This window comes from Nannobrachium achirus (assembly GCF_963921795.1).
Source record: "Nannobrachium achirus genome assembly, chromosome: 2".
In the NCBI taxonomy this organism is placed as follows: Eukaryota; Metazoa; Chordata; class Actinopteri; order Myctophiformes; family Myctophidae; genus Nannobrachium; species Nannobrachium achirus.
Genome location: NC_137811.1, coordinates 39,061,911 through 39,086,472, shown reverse-complemented (window position 1 = coordinate 39,086,472; position 24,562 = coordinate 39,061,911). Strand labels below are relative to the sequence as shown.

The following is a 24,562-nucleotide window of genomic DNA, read 5'->3' as shown; positions in this document are numbered from 1 at the left end:
AACCCTATCCCAACTTGACCAGACATTTCAAATTGATTCTTTGCTCCATGTTTGTGCCAGCTCCATGGCGTGACCGTAACAGCAGTGTAGCACTACTGCATAGTGGTGAGATGATGTGTGACATACTGACATACTCAAGTGGTTACTCAATTAGTTGTCATGAGCATGACTGCTACAGTTCTGTTACTTTTCTTACACACCTCATATTTACTTCCAAGAGGAATCAGTAATGCAATAATATCTACCTACGTTCATGTAAGTAATAAGTATTGGCTAAAGTATGGTGAGCCAATCTCTGGAGTTGACATGATTCCCTTTATGATGGAGGTCCATATAGAGTAGTAGGCTACATCTGGAAAAGCCATTTCCTTATGCCTGGAGAGAGGAAACTGACAGAGTCTATATGATCTATGGGCTAAAGGGAAGGTCCTCTGTAACAATCTAGGATGCTGCTCTCATCTTGACCTCTTGTCAACAATTGAAATAATAGTTAGCTAATTGTTTGCCTTTTGTACAGTAGATACGTTTAGATATTTTCATTAGACCAAGATTATTTATGGTCATATCAAGTACATTACACACTATTTTTTGTCCTTTGGAAATTACCCAGTGTGAAGTGGGCCAATTGGCTACTTATGAAGGCACAGTCAATTGCCAAACAAGAACTAAGGATAAATGCAGAATCCTGTCTTTGGCTGGCTACCGGCTCAGAAACCACTTCCTCACTCAGCTCTTTTCGAGGACACACGGGGCGTGGGATGTGGGAGAAATAAATGCATCCACACGCTACACACTAACATTAACCCTCCTCTGTACCAAAACAGTGACATTCTATCTACCATAGAAATTGAGAATTGAATTAGTGCAGTATTTGTGGTCCTCCTGCATTTTGTCTGCAGTGCACCTGGTAAATCGGACTGGATAGGCTCCAAAGCCCCTGACCTGAATCCTACAAAGGAAGTGAAGTTGTGTTCTTAATGAGTACAACAGATGTGAACATACCGGTACTCACTGGAGACCTGTGTTTCTAGCAGTAGACTAGAGTGCCTGGTCTGACTGGAAGCCAACAGAGTACAGTGTCAGTGACATACATCCAGCACTGTCTAGCTATCTAGCAGACTGATGAGCTCATGAAGGACAAAGTAAATTATATTTTTTCAAACAAATATAAATAGATATGCCTATACATTTAAGTTGTACAAAGAACAATATACACTATGTACTGTTAGAACTTAGGCTACACTTAAGAGGTGTTCGTGTTGAATGATTGCATTGATAGTGGTAATGCTATCTTGTGTAAAAGCTTTGTTAAAAAGTTAAAGCTCTATATTCTAATACCGTAGAAAGCTTTGATATGATCATAGACATGTATCTGCCTTTCCCTAAAGCTCTTTAGTAAACAGAAAATGCAATTGTAGTTCCATTTCATCACTTTCCATTATCACTTGTTTATCCTACTGTATGTCCTGTATAAGCCATCTCTTCTGATTGGTTAAAATTGTTATCCCAACCTGAAAATGTATTGTTTACTAAAGAGCTGGAGAGACCTGTTACTGAACAATATAGAGCTCGGATTATATAGAGCTTTGCATCTCTTTAAGGGTCAACATTTGATGGAAATGCTTTGATTATGGCTTTAGCTTAACCACACATACTGTATAAGCCAACATTTGTGTGTGTGTGTGTGTGTGTGTGTGTGTGTGTGTGTGTGTGTGTGTCACACACACACACACACACACACACACACACACACACACACACACACACTATACAAACTGGTGTAAAGTAATTTCTTGACAACCCAGCACCACCCAGTGTGTGCAACCTGTAGTGCAGCCTGTCATGCAATTAACTCAACAAGACACAAATGTCAAAATCAGATGTGATTTTATTTGTAGCTTTTTGCATGAAAACCACACCACTGTGTAGATGATTGGCAGTGATGTACAGTATTCACATTTACATGAACAAAATAATGTCACGGATTTGATAAGAGGAAAGCAGGCTTCTGCATGGTTACTGTGGAGAAATGGTCTTTGCCGTTACAAATACAAGCAGAAGGGCACTTTGTAATTTTCAGTGTCATGTTTCAGTCTTTACTCATTCCCATTTATGCTGCAGTATTGGTCGCTGCCAAACTGTGAAGGGGAACTTTGCACCTCCTCCAATACATATGAAGTCACCACTTCTATTCTTACAGTGAGGAGTTTCACCACAGGACAGACAGGTTCACATTATCTCCCCAAGATCTTCTCCTTCTGAACTGACATCCTTTCCTGACCATCCTGCAGGGATCCCTAATGCAGTCAGTGACAACTTAGGATATGATTGCTCAGCCTTTCTTTTTATGAAGTCATACAAACTGTCCATGGGCAATGGTTTATCGTCACACATTTGATGTACAGATCTGTATAGCACTGGTTCTCAAGCATGTCAAGGACCCCCCTTTGAGAAAGACTGCTGTACAGAACATACATGTAAAAATTATATAGTGCATGAATACTTATCACACTGCATTATAGTCAAGAAACAAAAGTAATCGTTTTTTAAAGATTAGAGGGTACCCATCTATACCGGTACATGATACAGTAAAGGTTATTTTGAATTAAAACAATATTACAATGACACAACATCCCACAAAAAACTAAATTAAAAAAAATCTCAAGAACTGTTGCAACAAAGATCTGTGTTGCAACATGAGCTACTGCAAGATACTTTGCTGTAAGCTAGGAAGACAATGCAAGACACACTATTAGTAATATGGATTTACATACAGCAACCACACTCCCATGTTTTCAACACAAGAAATTAACTCCCTTTTATACTTAACCTTGTTTTTCCTAAAATTATGAAAGCAGAAAATCTATTAAACATCAAAAAGGTGCTCATGTGGGTCACCCTGGTAGCGCACAGACCTTGTGAAGGCTAGTCTCTGACAGACTGAAAGCACGTAGGGATGTATGATTAATTCATTGTTCATCATATCGATATCGGACGATATATACTATGCAATATCGGTAAAATTGGTATCGATAAAATAATCCAGATATTTTTAGACAGTATTTTAAGTGAAGTTTAAAAGGCCTTCGTTCGTAGAACAAATGAAGCAAAGAATTAGAAAAAAGTATAAATACGTTGTTTGAACTAATATGTGCATCAATAGGACTAATAAATGAGGTAATAAGAATAAGACATCTGCATTCAGTATAACAGATGCTGTATGGTAAACCCTACTGGTAACTTATATTGCAATTTTCTGACCATGCATTTAATTGGTATTCAATATCGGTCAAAATCGTGCATCCCTAGTCAAAACCTGTTGACGCGTCTTTCCAAGCTTGGTTCTATTTTGAAACATTGATGCACAGCACAACCCAAAGCAGAAAACATAAAACAAATAAGAACATCTTTTTAAAAAAGTGCACATGTAATTCTAGCATTCACAGTAGTCTTCTGTATGATATGGAAACCCAAAATAGGTTGAATATAGATTACAGAACTCTGAACTAATTAAATACATAAAACTAGATTTCCCTAGACACAATGAAGAAATGTCTTTCTAGGAAACAGTGTAAAGCAGAGTTTGGGTAGGAAGGATTGGGAAAAGGTAATAAAGTGATTAGGAACTCATCAGTGTTTTTATTAATTTGGTCAAAGGGGTTCTGTGCATCTAGGATGGCATGTTCCCTTAAAAGGGATAAAAGTGGTCTATGGTCAGTGGCATAAAGTACATGCCACCTACAGTACCGGGTACGTACTGAATCAACATTCTTTCCTTTTTGATAATCACATTTACATTCCCAAGATAAAGTGCATCACTGAAAATTGTGTTTATAATAACAATTAAGGAGTGTAATTTTATTAATGGCTATTAGTAAAAGAATTCGTCTTAATTATTATTGATGCCAGGATACTGGTACTAATCTCCGACCTAACAAATGCTGAACCAATCAAAAAACAACAACAACAATTTGGCTATTCAATTCTTGAAACGTCCTGAAATCCACAAGCAGCTGTACTTCATGGAAGAAAGTACATTTTCTACACTGGTTGGCACTTTATTACACTGCAGTAGGTCCCTACAAAACTCTCACTCAAAGCCTTTAAGCATTAGGCTGCAACTAGCCTTTTTAGTACACCTTCACATGGCCATGCAGTGACGTTGTGTTTCCCCCACAATCCACATACTGGTACATCTCCTGTGAAACCTGCTCAGCATGGCCGAAGTAAGATGTCGTCACCGTCACCCTGTGAAACAATAAACATCTCAGCACTGTAACAAGGCTGAAGACATCTTTTTGTAGGCCAACCCCGAAGGTACCCCTGTGAAGAGTTCCCACCGCAGATTTCCCATACATCTTTTGCATGATAGGGTTTAACTTTGGCACAAGTTGTTGAAAATAGGCTCTGCTGCAAACAAAGGCTTACACAGTATATAATTCACACGTTTTGTTCAACAAGATAATCTTCACAAATAACTCCACAATTTAATTTAGTCATTGCCAATTACCCCCATGTGTACAATCTTCCTTTCACCTGATAGTGAGGAGTTTCGCCTGGAGAACACGTGCGGAGGGGAGCACACACCGGCCGCAGACATTTTTCACCGCACGACAACGCCTGGGAATAGAACAGTGGGGTATCGGAGTGGCGGGCGGGGTGTGAACGCGCGCCTGCAGGTGATGGGTATGTTCATTGAAAATAATGGGGGCGGCTGTTTTGCCGCACTCCGTCCGCAACTGGTGTGTGTCTCCCTTAACACACTCCCTCCCAGTTATGCTCAGGCACTCAGACCAACCTGTATGAGTTGCTAGTGCACCAACATAGATCACTCTCCCATGCTGACTTCCCAGTAACCACCCACAAACAAAGCCAATTGAGTTCACTTGAGCGCCCGGCCTGGTGAGCAGGAACTACACCTCTGTGCCACCCTGATGCCCCTATAAATAAATATCTGCCTAACATAAATATGAAGCCATACTTACTGCATCATGACCACAATGTTGTGCACTTTAATGGACTGCAGGGTACAGTAGTCACTGCAAGGCAAGAAGAGGTAGTTTAAGATTTCCAACACTATGATTAAGGCATAATGCCAGTTTTATTGTGTTGTTGTATTAATACAATTGACCTGTTTTTATTATGCATCTTATTATGAGATACAGTACTTACAACATGTAGCTCATCTCATCAGCAATTGTAGTTGGAACCATGTAATCAACCTGGAAAATAGATATGACAAGGCATACATGACTAGGTCAACAACAGTATTTTTCTGTAATGCTGTGTTGATTCATTTGTTGAACATTGATGCTCCCGTAAGTGCTTGTCTTGACTCAACTCAAAGGGCAACACAGCTGAAGTTATTAACATTAAGTGTGTGAGTGTGTTTCATTTACGTTGTACTTTGCCAGCATGGATAACCAGATTAACCACTGTACAGTTCAAACACACACACAATTAATGTCATTATGTTCAGATGTGTTGATCAGTCAAAATGGCAGCCGTGCCTGAAAAGGGTACATTAGGGTGGTGTTTTATGATTGACTCTAGGACAATAGGCCTTATCAGTGACTTCTTTGATTTTCAATTAAATATGTTTTGTTGGTCACATGGAAATTCTGAGTACTTGTTTCCTACCCACTATTTTCTGTTTGGAAGAAACCATGTACTTGGAACTTTAAACAGTTATTTTAGTGTAACTCATCTAACATACATGTGTCTGTACAAAGAAGTCTGTCAGGACTCAGGAGGACCCACCTGTTGTTTATCCAGAGGTACAATCAACGTAACATTGTTATTCTTGGCCTTGCCAATCACCGTCTTGGAGAACTGGACTTGCGCAGTGACGTTGGTCACCGATATGGCATAGTAGTTGTTATTGGTGATGTTCAGGGTGTTCTACCGGAAAGAAGAAAGACTGTTAGACACTAGACGCTAGAATCCTGGGTTGACACACTGTGGGGGGATGACCATGAAGTCTCACCGTAATGTTAAGGTAGACAATCCGCCTGCTTTGGTCGTAGGAGACGAAGGCCGACTTCACCCCCACATAGGAGACGTCAATAGAACGAGGGAAAAGGAAGAAAACAGCCAGGCCAGACAGCAGCAGGCAGAGGCCAACTGATATCGAGACATACAGCTTTCTGTGGTATGAAGAAAAACAGAAGTGTGAGACACGCAAACCACTTTAGTTTAGGGAAGTACTATGGGCTAATTTCGACTCAATATCGGGGAGTATCGTCCTCTAGGAAAAACAGTGCCACATCCACTTATAGAACCATTTTCAGCACAAAATAATAAATCATACAAATTTGATTATGTTTTATTATGCTATTATGCTGAGACTTACGTTCTACTTGGCCTAAGCCTCTGGTCACTGTATGGAATGAGAGCAACAAGCTGGTTCTCTTGACCTGTTGGAACAACAACAAACACAGAACGAGGCTTATTGACATGTACACACCAAAAAGGAAATAGTGTGTTCCAATGTGCATTATTGTGCAGATCGCATTTTGAACAGAATTTTAGAAAGGTTGTTTTTTGGAATGTTGCACTTAGTAATCAGTAGCTACGTGGCAAAATTAATGTGTCATTAAACTCAGGATTTTGCAGTGTTGATAGTGGTAGTAGTAGTAGTAGTCACAGGTGAAGTAATTAGGTATTATTATTAGCACCTCTTGGGATTCTGCCTGTGCCTTGGCATGTAGGACATGTTACGCTGTCCCTTCCGGTGAACTCCACATAGGGGAACTGAGAGACGTCTCCGTGCTTATCTTCCTCGCTCTGTGCATCCGTTCCATCCTCAGCAGTTGTCAGACCGTCCTGGTCCTTCTGCTTGGCCAGCAGGGAGTGTGACTTGCCCATAGCGAGAGCTGTCTGCTGGACAAACAGTAACGATAGCTTAACGCAGTGGTTCTCAACCTTTTCAGCCCGCGACCCCCAGAATAATCATAATTTATATGATTACCGGTATATGATATTTCCTTGCAACAAAACTGTTGCATGCAACTACTTGCATTGTCCCCAATGGCTTTTGCAAGGAGTTGCATTGGGTGTGACATGGCCTTAAAACTGTTTTGTTGCAAGAGTTGGGACTATTTGCAAGGCATTGTGTTGGTGTGGTGACAGTCTAGGACTAGGTGCAATAACTGCAATACAGCGGTTGAGTAATGCATAATATGTTTTGGGGGAGATACCGCCATACCTTCGGTAAACAGTGACTTATTAACGTCCATACCGTCCCAGCCCTACTGGGGACCCCCCAAAAGAACACCCTGGACACCCTGGGGGTCCCGACCCACAGGTTGAGAACCACTGGCTTAATGGGTGCAGTCCAACATGCTGATCTGGACAGCAATTTAGTCATTTGAATGTGAAATTAATTGCAATAGTATAGATGCCTGCTGGAATACTCGGCCTTAAAGGACAACTTTAGTTTTTTACAACAAGGGTTCATATTTTAGATTGTAATTAAAGAATATAAAAGATTAGTGTTAAAATTATTTCATTTACTTCTATTTACTTTCTATTGTTTTAGAGATTCTTATTTCAGTGGTTGGGGGCATGCGTACAAGTGGCTAAATATGTAATTTTACACAGAATAAGCCCATTCCCAAGATACAACGCAAACTTTCATGGTTGGATGTGATTTATAGGGGCTAGAAGTGTTACTGTAAATAGCAATAAAGAAACTGCTGGCCTACTGTGTCTAATAAGACATATTTAGCCACTTGTACGCATGCCCCCATGCGTACACATGCCCCACATTTTAACACGGTAAACGCGATAAAACAATAGAACGAAGCACTTTTTCTTTTCTCTAATTACAATCTAAAATATGAACCCTTGTTGTAAAAAAACAAAGTTGTCCTTTAAAGAATATGCTGCTGTTTGTGTATGAATTCATTTATGTGAGCCTCCAATCCAAAGTTGGACGGTTTCATTAAAAAATATAACAAACATATTCACTAAATTCAGAAATGTCATGATGCCTCAACAATATGGACACAGAAGGAAAATGTATGTTGTTGTTACATTTTAAAACTATAGTTTGATGACAATTTGACAATTTAGCAAAAACAGGAAGATATAATTCAAGCTTGATGGCCTATTTAAAGATCGTTGTGATTATACAACTTAGAAGAACCTGACCACAGCATTGTTCTTTAAACCCCTGCTCTGTCAGCATAAATAATGTTTACGTTTTCGCTCAGTCTATACTATACTAGACATGACATGACATGGATCAATCCGCTTAGCAGGTTGCAGATCCGGTCTACAGCGGATATGGAAACGGTTACGTGTGGATGCATTTCATTTGAGAGTACAACATTGCCGGATACAGTAGGTGGCCTGTAGGCCGGATCAGAGCACTGAGAGGTAAATAGGAACCACGCCTGGTGATGGCGAGGTTAATTTATTACCCAGACGTTTTAGCTCCTCAAGAGCAAGACCCAATCGAGAAATTAAACGTTTGCCCGAGTCCCAAACTAGTGAAAACAGTGGCTATTTTTCACTACTTCTTAAACATTTGTTTTATTATTTATGGAATTTCTTAGATTTTCCTTTTATTTATTCATGAAATTTACTCTAGAAAAATCATTGCATTTTATTGTAATGTTTTTTGAAAATATTTTGAAATAATAATAAAAAAATAATAAAAAAAGGAAACAAGAAATTAAGGGACGCATAAAAATGTGTCCGCGACCAACAAATGGGTCCCTACCCAGTGTTTGGGAGACAGTGATGTATACATTGAACTTGTGGCTGTCTGCCTTGCTGGCCGCCATACTCAGACAAGTACACCGTGTACCTCGCGAAAAGAAAACCCTCAATCGGTCTAGATTTCGCTGCTAACCGCAATATTACGCACATATTACGCGTTGTACAACGTGTACCGACATTGCTTTGCTTTAACGTCGTCACAATATTCTGCTAGTAAGCAAGCAAACAAGTACTGTGCGTGATAGCATTGCATTTAATAGTACAATGATGCTCGACCACGATGAACTCACTCTGCATTGTGCACAGTCTCACGCGTGTGCCACTGCCACCGCCCTCTGCAAATGAACAAAATATTTTAATCTGTTGCTTACCCTCTTGGATGTTTATTCACGATCGCTTGTCATTCGCGTCTAGATGTTGTTTACTATTTGAGAGGACACACAACAGTAGCAGCTGTTAACTTAAAGCAGGACGCCCCTCCGATCTCCTCATTGGACAGACCAACACCATGCCGACCGGCTGGAGACTGTCTGGATCCTAGAGCCCGTAGGGACGCTCGGTTCGCACTGTGATTGGCTACTAGTTGGTTGTCAGGCAACTGTCACAACCCAGACAGCACCATAGCTCGTCGCGAGGTCGCTTATATGAAGCTTCGTAGCGTTAGGGTTGCTGCCTTGGCAGGTTCATAGCTTTTGGGTCGTTTTGAGCTGTTTCAGAGCGCGCCATTGTCCTTCCGTGAAGTTCCGTCGCCCCTCAGTTGCCGCTATGTAGCTAGAGCTACTGTAATCTGGGTTCCCAGAAGCTTTTCATTTCTTTCGCCACTAGGGGGTGCGGGAGAGCTACTGCCACCGCATGAGACCATGGCATACAGCTGTGCCTGCGTCACATTACCACGCATCTCAGCTGAGCTAAAGACAACAACCCCGGCTAGCAGCACTGACTCTCTTCATTTCATGTTTCAAACAGGTTTGTATATGTAAAACATCAGTTATGCACTAGAACTAGTTAGGCTATTTTCTAAACTTCATAATGTCATTGATGACATGTCAAATATGTTTTTATATTTAATGTTATATTGAGCTGAAAAAACACCCGTCCCTAACTGCTAGTTTACGGACATGCTAGCTAGCTAGTAGCTATTGTTTACATGTCATTTACTTATGCTGCTAGCCATGCCATGCTAAGTTACGTCAACATGTCAGCTTTAGCAACGTTGGCAAGGGAGGATTTATTACTCCAAAAGGACAAATGAGTTGAAACCCTAGTTTTTGCTGTTTGCTGTCCCCGACATGTTGACGTAACTTAGCATGGCATGTCTAGCACAGGGGTTCCCAAACTTTTTTGTCTCAGGGCACCCCAGGGCAACCCATGTATTTATTGAAGACTTTATTAGAAGTTTACTTCGGAAAAGGTACAGTTTCATGACGGTACTGCACTGGTACAAGGTCTACTAAAAGGAGATCAATTTTATCTATAAAATGTACTAAACTAGTGAAAAAAGCAGATCTACAAGCACACAACGCCTCGCTTGTAGATCGGCTGTTTTCACTAGTTTTGTGGACAGTCTTGTATATGAATTATGATGATTATGTTGCGAGGAAAATGTTGATATAATAGCCATTTTGGTTAGAACAAAAATAACTTTGTACTTCAAGTTTAAAATGATACTAAATCTTTTTTCAAGTGTCCAAATAAATTCCAAATATTATCAAATCATCTCGCGGCACCCCTTGACTGCCGTCGCGGGTGCCCCTGGTCTAGCAGCATCAGTAAATGACAACATGTAAACAGAGAGGTAACTGCTTTTTCACCCTTTAGTTAATGAGAGAGTGTACTGTACACATAATATTTTCCTGTTAACTGAACAGAGGTGTGGGTTAGGGTTAGGGTTACCCTAACCCTAACATGATATATTGGAGATTGTTGAACAAATTGGATGATAAACAAATGGTTATTAAAAGATGGATTGGTAAAGGTACAGATAAGAAACACAGAAAAGATATACTGTAGTACTCCCTGTTCATTTAATCTGTTAAAACTGTTATTGGGTGTCATGCATTGTGCCTTAGATTTTTGGCTGATGGCTGTGGAGTGTGGACTGATTCTGTGACCCATGAACTACAAACAAGAGTCATGACCAGACCAGACAAGACCACGGTCAGCAACAGGTGACTTCAGGGCATGAGGGATCCAGGTTGAAAAAGTATGCTGTAAAGGTGTTATATTCAAAGTGACTGCATTTCTCTTGCCAACCCTCTTGGGACCTCCAGACCCCCGCTTAGGTGGTGTGGTCAGTGCATGCAATCATACAGAGATATTCACTTATAATTGTAATACAAGTAATGGATGGTTATTATTAAATATAGATGGGTCTGACATTGCGCCTACTTTTAGCATTTTAATGGCTGAAATTGTACTGTATCATTCCAATGCTATTAAAGCAAGCTTGATAAAGAGAAGAGGAGGGTGATATTTTGGCTTGTACCTTCCCAGGAAGCAGGCTTATGCCCCTACGGGTAAAGAGACCGTTGGATAGGTTCTGTCTTTATTCGTGTAGTGTCTGTGTCATACAAGTGGTCGGTGAAGCCGTTTAAAGATAACAATTCTCCAGTAATATGTGCAGTCTATATTGATATAAATCCTTCTCAGGTGTTTGACTGTAAACCATAAATTCTGTCCACAAGCTAGGTCTACAAGGGCTGACAACAACGTGAAGCTTGTATATCTGCTATTTTTGGTGAAGATCCTGTAGGCTGAAAATGAATGCACCAAGTACAATGCAACGCAGGTTCATTTTACTTCAGTAACTATAAGTGGTTAAACTGAAGCGATATTGATAAATTCCAAATATTGTAAAAGTATTCAGGTGGCAACCCTATACTTGCGTCGGGACCGTACCTATGTTCCCCAGCTTCTATGTTCCCCACTTTCTTACCACCTAACCTACCCCTAACGCTAACCTCACTAAAACTAATGCTGTGAGGAGGGGAACATAGAACCTGGGGAACATAGAGAGGACCCCCTTGCGTCACGTCACCCTAAGTTGCCATGGCACACACTTTGAGAAAACCTGCCCTAAATTTACTGTATTTTCTGCATAACGATTTGTCGTCTATTCAGATCGTGGACTTGGATCCAATCTTCAACCTGGACAGTCCTCTACCAGGCAACTGTACCGGTGAGGACAACCGGCCATACTACTACCTGTATGTCAACATGGCTGTGCCGAATCACCTGTGGAGGTATATATTCACCCACTATTATTAATACCATTCAGGCGTTGACACTGAGGTCTCGGAAGCACTTGCCCGTTGGGCAAGTCCAGGTCATGTTCTACTTGCCCAAAGGTCATGCCCACCTGCCCGGAAAGTAAAACGTCCTTTATAAAATGATAGGTAAGATTTGAATTACTGTTCAATTTAACACTTCTTTTGTTTTTACTATTTGGGGCTAATGTGAAGAAGAAGAAAAAAATACAGTACCTACATTTTTATCCAAATACCTACATAGCAACAGTAAAAAGTGCTTTTATTTTACATTCCACGGGCCAGAAAACATAGTGCTCTGGCCACGTTCAGGTGTTTAGACAGATAGCTCCTCTTTTGTTTATAGACAGTTGCGTCCCCTCTAAAACGAGCACTTGCCCGGTTGGGCAACCTGAAAGCAAACTTCACCTGCCCGAAAGTTTTATTTACCTGCCGGGGGCAGATGGGCATTGGGCAAGCCTTATACCATGGCTACATGGAGCTGGATATTTCATATATCCCGGTTTTTCAGATATCCACATAGAAAAATATCTAGGTCCACAGCACAGAGCTGGATATTTCATATATCCCGGTTTTTCAGTTATCCACATAGAAAGATATCTAGGTCCACATGACAAAGATATCTAGGACTAACAAGCACACACACAGTAAAGTCTTCAGAGATATCCGGGTTCCCTGTCTACACAGATCCAGTGAATCGGATATTTTTCAATCTCTCCACTTATTTTTCCGGTTTAAAAAATATCCAGCTTCGCGTCCGAAATATCCAGCTTCATGTGGCTACAAGCCCCAACAGCACAAAAAAATTCTAGATTCAGAAATATCCAGCTCCGTGTAGCCATGGCCATAGTGTCAATGCCTGCCATTATTATTTTATAGATATCTTAGGTGGATATGATAAGCATTTACTTTGTAAAACAGCAATTTGTGTGTAAGAAAATCATTAGCAAGTGTGGAATAGAATCCGGCTCGGCTGAGCATAATTGGCCTGTGTTCAGGGAAGGAAAACTGGGTGTGGAGGGTGATCTTTGTCACTGCAAATACTCTTACGGGCTACAGTGACACCTGTCAGTGGGGGGTTGTTGAATTGGAAGAATACCACAGAGGCAGTTACAATACGTCCTTCTGATTTGGGCTCACTGGCAGGTGAGCCAGTAGAGTACAACGGCAGTGCCAACCGTGGGAAGGAATGAATTGGTATGACTAAATTAACAAAGGCTTGTCACAGAATGTTTAGAGATCGGTCACTAGTGGTTATGACAAATGCAGCACATGCTGATACGTGAACATTTGCTCTTTGTGTTTTTTTTTTGAGGAGGACTTCAGAACCCATGGTATGCAACAAAAAACAATTATATTATCATTATCATTATACACAAAGACATGTTCCACTCAAGGCGCTCTTGTTTTATTTCACTGCTGTCTCTCACAGTGTCTGATAAGAAATGGACGGAGCTGGATGCAGCGCAGCACAGAGCCCATGCCATGCGGCTGGAGGTGATCGCCAGGGAGAGGAGGCTAAAGGTGGCCAGGGCCATCCTCTACATGGCTCAGGGTAAAGCCAAATCTCCCACTCACTAAGGCTTGATTTATCCTTAAAGCGTTGAGTTTTAAGGATTTGAGTTCCCTATTGACCAATATCCTGTCATTAAATTATTGCGCCAAACATCTCTATGAATTCAAGGCTTCATGGGGTTGTAATTGATAAAAAACAAGTCATGTTTTGGGGTGAACGGCTCTGTTAATTTGTGCACCTGCCTCGCATGCTTTGATGACATGTCGTCAGGCTGTTTTCAGTGCTCATCGCCACCTTGTCCTCTGGAATTACAGTCCCTGATAAAGCAAGACAACCTGGACGCGTTCAACGAGAAAGACCCTTACAAGGCCGACGACCCCCCGCGAGGATGAAGATGACAACAATGACAACTCCATAGAGGCAGAGCCATTCCCCCTGGAGAGGGACGAGGTCTGTCAGAGAGGGTGTCCTTCCCCAAGGGGCTGCCCTGGGCTCCTAAAGTCAGGTGATTAAAACGGAAATTCACAGACAGCTGGCGTAGCCGTCTGGGCACCTAGGCTGTTTCAGCAGAGAGCTCCTTGCAATTTAATAATTAAAGCAATAATAATATATAAGAGGCCATGGCATTCAAGACATAGTTTTGGGTGTGATTGAAACGACACGAGCAAAGTACTCCTTAGTATTAATTCAACAAATTATTGTTATAACTTAAATCCTTCATTGCTCAAAGATCTGAATATGTAAACACAAACTTGGCTGGACCTTTCTTTTAATTTCTTCTAAATGCCTATTGTAGTTTTAACCTTTTCATGTCAAGGATCCCCACAATTATATGTATTTTGCCGCTGACCCCCATCTCAAAATATGTTGTGCAGGGACCCCCAGATATGAGCTTGTAGATCTGCTATTTTTGAATACCAGTAGCCAAAAAATAATGGTTAAAGTGGTGACACAGTCTTTTATGGATTTAACCTATTATGGATGGCAACACATTGTTGTGTAGTACATGTACTGTCCAGTATGTAGCAACATTTGTTTTTGTAATTTTTAATACTATTTGAAGTTTCAGAAAACTTAGGTCAGGCTTTAGAAGGTGTTTTAGAATCAGCCTCAAGCCTAAATGGTTGTTAATGTGTCTGTTGATAATGTGATGCACTCACAATCCCAGTGAAACTGTAGAACTTATGGGAACATGTATTTGTGGCTGCAGAACCACAATGTGCAGAGCATGAAACTCTGTGTTGATGTCAATCGCCACAAAGAGATCATCGTGAAGGCCATCTCTGCCATCCTGCTGCAGCTGCTGCTTCTCAAATACTTCAAACTCAACCACATCTATCAGGTACACACACACACACACACACACACACACACACACACAAACACACACACATGCTGCTAAGTCCATCAATGCTCTCTGTATTAATGCCTATCACTATCACAATATAGAGCCATTTAACTCTTTATTTTATCCAGATAATTAAATATCGCTGTTCTCTCTGTGTGTGTGCATCTGTGGGTGAGTGTGTGTGCGTGTGTGGCGTTTGCGTTCCCCCAGACATTCATCAGCCTGCACACGGTCTGCACCCGTGTGCAGCTGGCCCTCAGCCCCTGGTTCTGTGACGGCTCGCGTTCTCGGTAAGATCCAGCTTGTGCGCCCCATCAACACATGGACGACTACCGCAGCATGCAGTGCTGCAAGCCCCCCTGCAGTCTTCCAGGGCCGAGCTCTGGCCCGCCATGGCTAACAAGCTGTGTATGACCGGAGACACAGACTGTGCTGGCTTTGTGTATACCGTATAGTTGTATATGATTTAGCAGGAACATTATTTAAATCCACAAATGACAGTCAAGAATTTACCCTCATAATGATGGGCTCACAGAAGGCTATATGTTGTAATTAACCAGCAACTGAACCCAGGCAGTGCTTGGGTAAATAAATAATTTAAATAAGGGAGGACATAGAATACTCAAGGTAATTTGTGTGTCTATTATAGACATTATAGATATTTGATCATTTCATTTAGAACAGGCTGTATTCTTTGTGTGAATATCGTAAGGTGACATGCAGTGGTCCTGGAGGGGTTGCCAAGCGGCCCACAGCAAAATGAGGAACTGTTTAAACAAACATTTTAAACACCTAATGAGCTACTGCTAGTACACAATATATGCATAATTTTTCAGTTAATTTAATAATGTTACGACTACTAGGCCTGTTATAATAATAATAATAATAATAACTTGCATTTATATAGCGCCTTTCATAAACCCAAGGTGCATGTTATGTCTTACTGACTGATGTTCTATTCTGCTCTGTGGGTTTTTTGGGGGATCGATTAGTCAGTCATATCGTTCTCATGTTGCTGCTGCTTGCTAAGTAAATTCATTGGGAAACTGTGATGGCCTGATCATTTCACCAACATAAGGCCTACTTTTTCAGTGAATGTTTTTACTCTCAGTGAAGAGTTCTTGGTCCATTCAAATTTGGTTGTAAATGGTCAAGTGCATTATATATAATTATGGTATATAGCCTACATTTGTTCTGGTACATAAATGTTTGAATACTGAGTTTTTGCCAGACCCATGAAATGGGTAGGCCTACATAAGCAAATGTCGGTCTGTCCGGGTTTTCTATATAAAGGGTATATATGATGATGACATGATGATGACATGCCTACAAATTTAATGGTGGCTGTTGCCACCATTAAATTTATAGGCCCAGAGGGTTGGCAGAACCGGGGTCTGGCACAACCAGGTTGACCTGGTCTAGTTAACTTATATCAGGGGTCTTCAACAGGGGGTCCTCAGATTTACTACCGGGGGTCCTTCAAATTTTTGTGAACTTATATCAGGGGTCTTCAACAGGGGGTCCTCAGATTTACTACCGGGGGTCCTTCAATTTTTTGTGTGATAGGAACTTTAATAGGGCAATTTTAAATGTAGGCCTATCTGTTTTCTATTAATTGCTTGAAGGTTTATTGCTGCATATACAATAACAGTTAAATAAATATGAAATATTTAATACTGCATCATGTCTCACTGTTATGTTTAGATCCTCAGTTTGATGTGTGCTTCTGTTGACTAGCTTTGCCTGCCCTGTTGTGATGCTCTGGGATTGATTGATGTACGTTTTCACACTGCTGTTGTTGGTGCTGCTCTGCACTTGGAGTTAAGTAAAGTTTATTAGGAAGTACGTGATGGTCTGATTTTTCACAGACACAACAATGCCCCTTTTTATTAGGGTTTTTATGGTTGCGTTTTAACTGAACATAGGAAAGTCTTCCATTACCAGGTGCAGCAGCCAGTAAGGACAGCAGTTAGCAGGTAAGAATACAAACCATAGTAACATCATTTGCAAGTGTAGAATGGATGGGGTGAGAAGGGAGCGTGAGGGGAGGGGAGAAGGGGTGACGGGAGGGAGAAGAGAGGGGGGAGGGAGAATAAGCGTCCAACCGTAGGCATTAATATCGCGCAGAGAGCGTAGATATGTCGTTGCCGCATCGCCAGCGACGTAGCAAATGCATCTTCCCAATGAGCATCACACAGCGCTGCTGTACAGCGCGGACGTAGCGGACGTAGCGAGGTCCAATGAGGCCAATGCGTCCAAGTCGCGCTGTCCGCCGAAGCTAAATAGGCGCGACGCCGCTGTGCTGTCTGGGAAGTGTCTAGTATGATTACTACGCGACTAGAGCAGGGGTCTTCAACCTTTTCAGGTCAAGGACCCCTGTTTGCATAGGAAAAGGTACAGTTTCATGACAGTACAGTTCACTGGTGCCATGTCAACTAAAAGGAAACTCAGGTAAGCCGAGGCTTGTTTCCATTAAGATCCTTCTATTTAACAACTCATATAACATTGAATGACAGACAGACGGATAGAACACAGTACTATGCAGTTAGATATCATCAGAAAAACAGTTGTAAACAAAAACAAAGACTGAGATGAAGCAGGGACCTATAGCCTGGCTCCAGTCCTGCCCATAGACCCGTCCACTCTCTGAGTGGACTGCTAAGCTTCAGCTGAGTGAGTCTGACTCTGAAATCAGGCTAGCAGGGACCCCCACTCTGAAATCAGGCTAGCAGGGACCCCCACTATACATACTGTCTGTGTAGCTTTGTGTTACCGATTAAACCTTTTCATAGATTTCATAGATAGCTCTAGCCGCAAATTGCAACACTAGATTTTTTTATAATCGGTTGAATCTAGGGTTGCAATACCTCCCATGGGCAGCCAATGCATCAAAACGTTATTTTGCTATCTGATTGTGTTAAACGACATCAAACTCACCAATATTGCGGCTCTATGGAAAGCTTGGAATTTACTCTTTCTATCTGCAAAGTGTTTGTTTCAGAAAAGTCCACAGTAGACATGTTATGAGTTACTTTCGATCCAAGAAATGTTGTTCAGGTGATAATTGTTTCAAAGTCCTGGAGTTTGGAAGCGCTCGTGGAAATTCCCTCAACGGTCCTGTGACCACCTGGTTCTAAATGTCACATTATGCAGGAGGCAGCGGGACATGGCGTTATAGAAGACGAGCGCTTCCGAAGTTCAACACTTAGAAAATAAACCATGTCTGCTCGGATTTCTTGACAGAAAATAAATCATAACAATTCTACGGTGGATTTTTCAGAAACAAACACTTTGCAGATAGCAAGAGTTAATTCCAAGCTTTCCATAGAGCCACAATATTGGTGAGTTTGAAGTCGTTTAATACAATCAGATAGCAAAAAACTGTTTATTGTCATACCTCCAGACAAGGTCCCCCTATGGGATAACCAGCGCCATCTGGCGCTGCAACAGAGTAAAACTCATAAGCTCCCGTACGAGAAATATCATTTGTCGGTAGGGCTGTCAATCACAAACGAGGGCACCGCCCCCGAGTGTATAAAAGCCCTGCGGGCTATCATAACTTCCTCTTCCGCACCTCTGCTTACCTGCAACTAGAGTGTCGCGAACTCAGCCATATAAGTATATTTTCTGTAAAGTTTAGCCTAAGCGTTGACTAGGAAGTCGGCCACTGGCCTTTATAGATTATTCTCCTGTACGTTTCTACTTCTATTCTTCCTAACAGTTCGGTCTTTTTCTTCACTTTCGCTTTGAGTCTTTACTTCTTCTCTGTACGTTCTGCCACGTGTCTCCCTGCCTTAGCTTAGCTTCGCTTAGCTTCGGTTAGCTCACGATGGCAGCTCGTCGACCTACAGTTAGCAGCCTGCTAGCTAGGGTACCGAAGAAGTGCGGCCTTCCCAGCTGCAAAGGCCTCATCGCCAATGAAGATACTCATCCGTTCTGCATTGTCTGCATGGGGGTAGGACACGCCTTGGCCTCTCTGTCCCCTCCGGCCCCGGCCACGGGGGTGAACTGTGCTGAATGCCTCCAGTACGATGTTCCAGCCCTCGAGGCACGATGTGAGATCGCTGCCGCAGGCTACGGCCTTCACACCACGGTCTCCGCCGGAACCCTCCCAGACACCTCTCCTCGTGTGCCGGACAGCGCTGTACGCCACAGCGCTGCTTCTCGCCACGTGGTTAGGCCTCCAGCGGCCTCGCCCTCAGCTAGCTTCGGTAGCCCCGTTGCTAGCGGGTCTGCGGCCCCTGTTTCCACTGCTGTTTCTCCGACGGGCTCGACTGGTGCCGTGCCCAAGAAGAGAACATGCAAGACCGCCCACGTTGTTTCTCCGCCAGCTGCAACATGGACCGTCCCCCCCAAGGAATTCCACCCTCTAGTCGTCGGTGACATTCCTCTCTCCTTCTCCGTCCCCCAGCTACGGGCTATGCGGCCACCTAGCCCCGTCTCCTGGCATGCTAGCGACGGAGACGAACCGGAGCTAGAGGACTGCGACATGGAGGAGTTGGACACGGAGGGTGAGTACTCGGAGGAGGACGAGTCCTCTTTCCCCTCCGGACAGGGCGGAGGCGCGGCCAGGGTGGTTCCTCATGCCGAGGCTTCCATCTCCGCCGCGTCCTCCCAAGCCCCTTCTGCCTCTCTCCCCCCTTCCATGCCGGCTGGGGCGAGAGGGGCAGCGGCACAAGACCCAGACTCCATCCCCATGGACGAGCTCTCGGTGCTGGAACGTGCCACCATCCGTTGTGGCCTGGAGCTGCCACTCGGAGACGCGCCACTCGGACCACGGGCTAGGATTCCCCTCCTTGGCCAGGATGTGGATTCCTCTCCCCCGCTTCGGATGGAAAAGCTCCCACTGGTCCCAGGCTTTGCAGAGGCCCTGCATTCAACCTGGACTACACACAAGGACCCCCCCAAGCTCCCCTTCCTGGTCGATTGCCGCGACGCAGAGAAGGCGGGAATCCCCTTGTGCCCTCCCATGGACAAGCTGATGGCCCAGTCCCTGGTAGGGAGCCTCAAGCCTAGTCATGAGCGGACCGGTCCTGGAGGCCGTCCTCCCCTCAATCTGGCCGTGGGTAAGAAGCCTCCTGGGTTTGCCATCCCCTTTGACGACAAGCAGTCTTCAAGGGTGAGGAACTCTTACAGATCGTCCGCGCTGGCAGCCAGGACGATGAACGCCACCCAGCTGCTGCTTTTCTCCACCAGGCGCCTCCTCAGCGAGATGCGGGAGGTGCCTGACGTGTTGGTGGAGGAAATGGACAAGTCGCTGCGCATGCTGATGGACCTGAATGTCCACGCAATCGAGTGGCTTGGACACGGCATGGATTATTGCATCCAGGCGGAACGTGCCAGGTGGCTGGACAAGGTAAAGTGTCCTGGCAGTTCCGGAGAGGAGACCGAGAAGGTCCTGCAAGACCTCCCCGGCCACCCTTCCTCCCTCATGGGCGGTGGACTGGAGCTTCTCCGCCAGGAGGTGGCGGATAAGAAGATCACTCTGGAGCTCCTGGGAGCCACGACGGACCCCCAGGTACCCAGAAAGGAAAAGAGACAGGGACGGAGCAAGGCCCCTGGTCAGGCTGACAGGGGGCGCTCTTCCTCCAAACAGGGGAAACAGAACAATCCCCCTAGGACCCCCTCTTCTTCCTCCGCGGGACCCCCTCACACTGCAGCGGGGGCTCAGGCCCGCTCTCAATCCCGCCACCCTCCCAGGCACGGGATACCGGCCAGCTCCCACAAAGCCCGTGGGAAGCCGCCGCGAAAGTGACACTGGACTCTGGCGGGGTCCCCCTGAAATTTCAGGGGACCCCCCCTTGCAAGCGCAGACGTTTGGACAATACGAACAATTTTTCTTATGCCAAGAAATTAATGTTTATTCCTCCTCTGTGCTCTCCTCCAGTGCCTGTAATAAAAAGTGTGTTGATAAAACAATGCCTGTTTATTTCAAACCCACCTGCTTTACTACAGACGACCCCATTTTGCATGAATTTAACCAGTGTAGAGAAGTCCAGGCTGGAATTTCTTTCCACTCAGAAAATATCGCTTCCTCCAGTCATGCAGACAGGTTACAAGCAGAATATTTCTCTTTGCAAAATGTTCCCAGACAAGCTAATTCCTATTCACAATGGTATGGTCTCACTAGTGTGCAATACCCCTCTGTCTCCACCGAGCGGCACTGTTATGCCGACTCTAGTTCAGGACAGGAGTTTGGTCTTAGCGTCAGGGAAGAAGCCAACACATATCACCCAGGGTCGGCCTCGTCTTCCCGCAAGGAAGCATATAAAGGCCTTAGCACAGGTTATAAACGTAAATACAATTCCCCGAGCCGGGGATTATGTTACTTATGCGATGAACCCTGTCCCCCGGGCTCCACGTTGTGTGTCGCCTGTATTATTAACAAGCGAGGCTTCTTGGAGGTCACGTGTTCGTCTCCCACCGGATACGGAAATAAGCGTACCGGAAACGGAAACGCTCTTTCCGCCGGTGACTCCGCGCCTTCCGGCCCGGCGTCTAGCGGATACGGATACGTGCCCGGATACGGAACCTCTCCCTCCCGGCCCAGTAGTTCCGCTCAGGCGGTACAACCCCAAGGCTTCTCCGTTGCTCAGCAACACGCTAGCACAGTGTGCAGAGCAATGGAAACGTTGCAATCCGAATCACTGGGTGTTTCGGACGGTGACACGGGGTTACAGACTACAGTTCGCGAAAAAACCCTCCCTATCCAGCAAGGTTATTTATACTCGAGCCCGCGGCTTGAAGGCGGATGCCTTGAGGGAGGAGATAAGCTCACTATTGCGCAAGGGCGCTATAGTGGAGTTATCACGCGACCAGAGCCGTTTAGGCTTCTGGAGCCGTTATTTTCTGGTTCAGAAAAAAGGAGGGGGGCTGCGTCCGATTATGGACTTACGTGCTCTGAACAAGCACTTGAAAAAGTTCAAATTCAGGATGCTGACGTCAGAGTCACTGATGAAATCAGTGAGACAGGGGGATTTCCACTGTTCAGTGGATCTGAAGGACGCTTATCAGCACATCCTCATTTATCCCCCACACAGGAAGTTCCTGCGGTTCGCCTTCGAGGGGCGCCTGTACGAGTACACAGTCCTCCCTTTCGGTCTTTCTCTGAGCCCTCGGGTTTTCGTGAAAGTGACCGAGGCAGCCATTGCTCCACTGAGGCATCAGGGAGTCAGGCTGGCGAACTACATAGACGATTGGATGATTTCCGCCGCCTCCTGCTCAGAAGCGGCGCGCCATACCAATCTGGTGTTGTCACACCTGAAGGCCTTGGGTTTCAACGTCAATTTTGGCAAAAGCATGTTGTTACCCTCCCAGCAGATTTCCTTTATAGGAATATCTCTGGACTCGGCCACCATGTCCGCTCGCCTCTCCCCGGAGAGGGTGGACAGGTTTCTGACTTGTCTTGGTTCCTTCCGACTGAACCAGGTGGTCAGGTACAAGGAGTGCATGAAGTTGACTGGGCTGATGGCTTCAGCAGTGCAACTTCTGCGTCTGGGCAGGTTTCATATGAGACCTTTCCAGCGGTGGTCACTGGCGCTCAGGATTCCTTCCCTGCAAGGGTACAGGAAGGTGACAGTCAGCCAGGTCTGCATGGACGCTCTGGTCCCATGGAGGGACCAGGCGTTGTTGACAAGTGGGGTCTCCATGGGCGAAGTGGTGTCACGCAAGGTGATCACCACAGACGCCAGCCGCTCAGGGTGGGGCGCCACCCACGAGGGGCGCTCAGCCAGGGGTCTTTGGACCCAGGCCATGTTGGAGTACCACATCAACTATCTGGAGTTAATGGCGATCTACTTGGCGCTCAAGCATTTCGAACCATTTCTCCGGGGTTGCCATGTCCTGGTCAGGACGGACAACACGGCGGCCCTGTATTATCTCAACAAACAGGGCGGCCTCTCCTCGCGTACGCTGGATCAGCTGGCGCACGAGATGACCCTCTGGTGCTCGCCTCGGTTGAGGTCCATCAGAGCCTCCCATGTCCCGGGCCTTCAGAACAGCGGCGCCGATCTGTTGTCCAGGGGGGAGCCTCGTTACGAGGATTGGTCTCTCCACCCTGCGGTGGTGAGGCAGATTTTCTCCAGGTTCGGTCGACCGCGAGTCGATCTCTTTGCCTCCCAGGAGAACGCGAAGTGTCCCCTTTACTTTTCAGTGAGGGGACCTTCTCCTCTGGGGATGGACGCGTTTGCTTACGAATGGCCACAAGGTCTTCTCTACGCGTTTACACCCCTGGAACTGATTCTTCCCACTCTGGAGAGGATCAGATGTTCCAACCAGGAGGTTCTTCTGGTGACACCATCCAGGGGAGTGTGGAGGTCTCTGATCACCCCACTGCTCTCTCGACCCCCTTGGCGGCTTCCCTTGCTCAGGGATCTGCTGCGCCAGGCAGGGGACGAGGTCTTCCATCCAGACCCACGGGGCCTAGACCTGTGGGTTTGGCCCGTGAGAGGGAGAACCTGCTTGCAGCAGGCTTCTCACCGACGGTTGTAGCCACTATTCAGAGTGCTAGAGCCCCCTCTACCAGGGCTGTGTATGATGGAAGGTGGAATGCCTTTTTGGACTGGTGTGAGCTACAGGAGCCACCTGTGGTGGCTCATATAGCTTCGGCCCAGAGGGTGTTAGATTTCCTGCAGGACCGCCTGGACCTTGGCCTGGCGTTCTCTACACTGAGGGGTTATTTAGCGGCTATTGATGCCTGCCACCTGGGGGTGGCAGGTAAAGGCCTTTCTAAAATCCCTGAGGTGGTCCAGTTCATGCATGGTGTGGACCATTTGAGACCTGTGACCAGAGCCTTGTTTCCTGTTTGGGATCTACAAGTGGTTCTTGAGGGCCTTTGCAAGGCACCCTTTGAACCGATTGGGAGGACCTCTTTGAAACATTTAAGTTTCAAAACAGCTCTTTTGCTTGCCTTGTCTACGGCTAAGCGTGTGAGCGACCTTCGTGCGCTCTCTGTGAGCCCTGATTGTATGAGGTTTCTCAATAATGACTCCAAGGTTCTTCTCAAACCTCATTTGAGTTTTATTCCTAAGAACCGGGTGGTCCCGAAGGAACCTGTTGTTTTGACGGCTTTCCATCCTCCTCCGTTTGCATCAGAGGAGGATAGGCGTCTTCATTGTCTTTGTCCAGTTAGGGCCCTGAAGGCCTACTGTGATAGGACGGTGGACAGCAGGTCTACTTCTCAGCTTTTCGTGGTCATGAATGCCCGTCAACGGAAAGCGGTGTCCAAGCCCACTCTGTCGAGATGGCTTGTGGATGCTATTAGGTTGGCTTACACCCGGTCTGGGTCTGAAGTGCCGGAAGCACTTAAGGCCCACAGTACTAGGGGTGTGTCTACCTCTTGGGCTTTGTCCAAAGGTGTCTCCATTGAGGAGATTTGTGCAGCGGCGAATTGGTCTTCGCCGTCCACCTTTGCGACCTACTATCACCTGGACGTTGCGCCTTCTGCTATGGCGCATACGGTTCTGGGTGCTGCTGCCTTTCCTACTACGTAGGGGGGCGGCTCTCTCTCCCCTTCCGGAGATAGCATGCTGCTGTCTCTAGGATACGTGGGGGGGGACCCTGAGTTTTTCCCTTATTTTATTGCAATTTTATAAGGTGGACCTGTGTCTGCCCTTAGTGCATAAGGCGGGCCTCGGTCTGTCAGGGTCTCTTTTTCTGTCTGAACACGCCCAGGCCCTGTGGGTCTGGGTCGGATCAGTCCTGAAA

General features: G+C 45.1%; 2 protein-coding genes across 4 annotated transcripts; one reads left to right on the top strand and one right to left on the bottom strand.

Annotated features, from left to right (window-relative positions):
- Window positions 1-1,903: 1,903 nt before the first annotated feature.
- Window positions 1,904-9,228, bottom strand: tmem106ba (transmembrane protein 106Ba). Of its 2 annotated transcripts, none has more exons than XM_080737456.1 (8): window positions 9,099-9,228; window positions 6,678-6,879; window positions 6,353-6,416; window positions 5,987-6,146; window positions 5,761-5,901; window positions 5,173-5,222; window positions 4,986-5,039; window positions 1,904-4,248 (listed from the first exon to the last, which is right to left on the bottom strand). In XM_080737456.1, exons 2-8 carry the CDS (start codon window positions 6,865-6,867, stop codon window positions 4,131-4,133), a joined length of 777 nt encoding a protein of 258 aa, XP_080593582.1. In that variant the 5' UTR covers window positions 6,868-6,879; window positions 9,099-9,228; the 3' UTR covers window positions 1,904-4,130. The 2 variants fall into 2 exon arrangements, with proteins under 2 accessions (XP_080593582.1, XP_080593583.1); XM_080737457.1 differs by having other exon boundaries at window positions 6,678-6,882; window positions 9,099-9,152.
- Window positions 9,229-9,536: 308 nt separating this feature from the next.
- Window positions 9,537-16,536, top strand: LOC308295776 (uncharacterized protein). Of its 2 annotated transcripts, none has more exons than XR_013962584.1 (6): window positions 9,537-9,693; window positions 10,797-10,930; window positions 11,848-11,969; window positions 13,426-13,548; window positions 13,824-14,014; window positions 14,720-16,536. XR_013962584.1 is itself a non-coding variant. In XM_080738823.1 (6 exons), the coding sequence occupies exons 2-5, from the start codon at window positions 10,861-10,863 to the stop codon at window positions 13,925-13,927; spliced, it is 384 nt and encodes a 127-aa protein (XP_080594949.1). In that variant the 5' UTR covers window positions 9,594-9,693; window positions 10,797-10,860; the 3' UTR covers window positions 13,928-14,014; window positions 14,720-16,536. The 2 variants fall into 2 exon arrangements, 1 of the variants encoding a protein (XP_080594949.1); XM_080738823.1 differs by having other exon boundaries at window positions 9,594-9,693; window positions 10,797-10,895.
- Window positions 16,537-24,562: the final 8,026 nt, after the last annotated feature.

Bases quoted from the DNA above. Each gene is read 5' to 3' on its own strand.
- tmem106ba (XM_080737456.1), bottom strand. From the start codon at position 6,867: ATGGGCAAGTCACACTCCCTGCTGGCCAAGCAGAAGGACCAGGACGGT. The intron at 6,417-6,677 runs GTGCTAATAATA...TTGTTCCAACAG, and splicing joins CACAGGCAGAATCCCAAGAG to GTCAAGAGAACCAGCTTGTT. The intron at 6,147-6,352 runs GTAAGTCTCAGC...TTCATACCACAG, and splicing joins AGGCTTAGGCCAAGTAGAAC to AAAGCTGTATGTCTCGATAT.
- LOC308295776 (XM_080738823.1), top strand. From the start codon at position 10,861: ATGACCAGACCAGACAAGACCACGGTCAGCAACAG. The intron at 11,970-13,425 runs GTATATATTCAC...TGTCTCTCACAG, and splicing joins GTGCCGAATCACCTGTGGAG to TGTCTGATAAGAAATGGACG. The intron at 13,549-13,823 runs GTAAAGCCAAAT...CTGGAATTACAG, and splicing joins CATCCTCTACATGGCTCAGG to TCCCTGATAAAGCAAGACAA.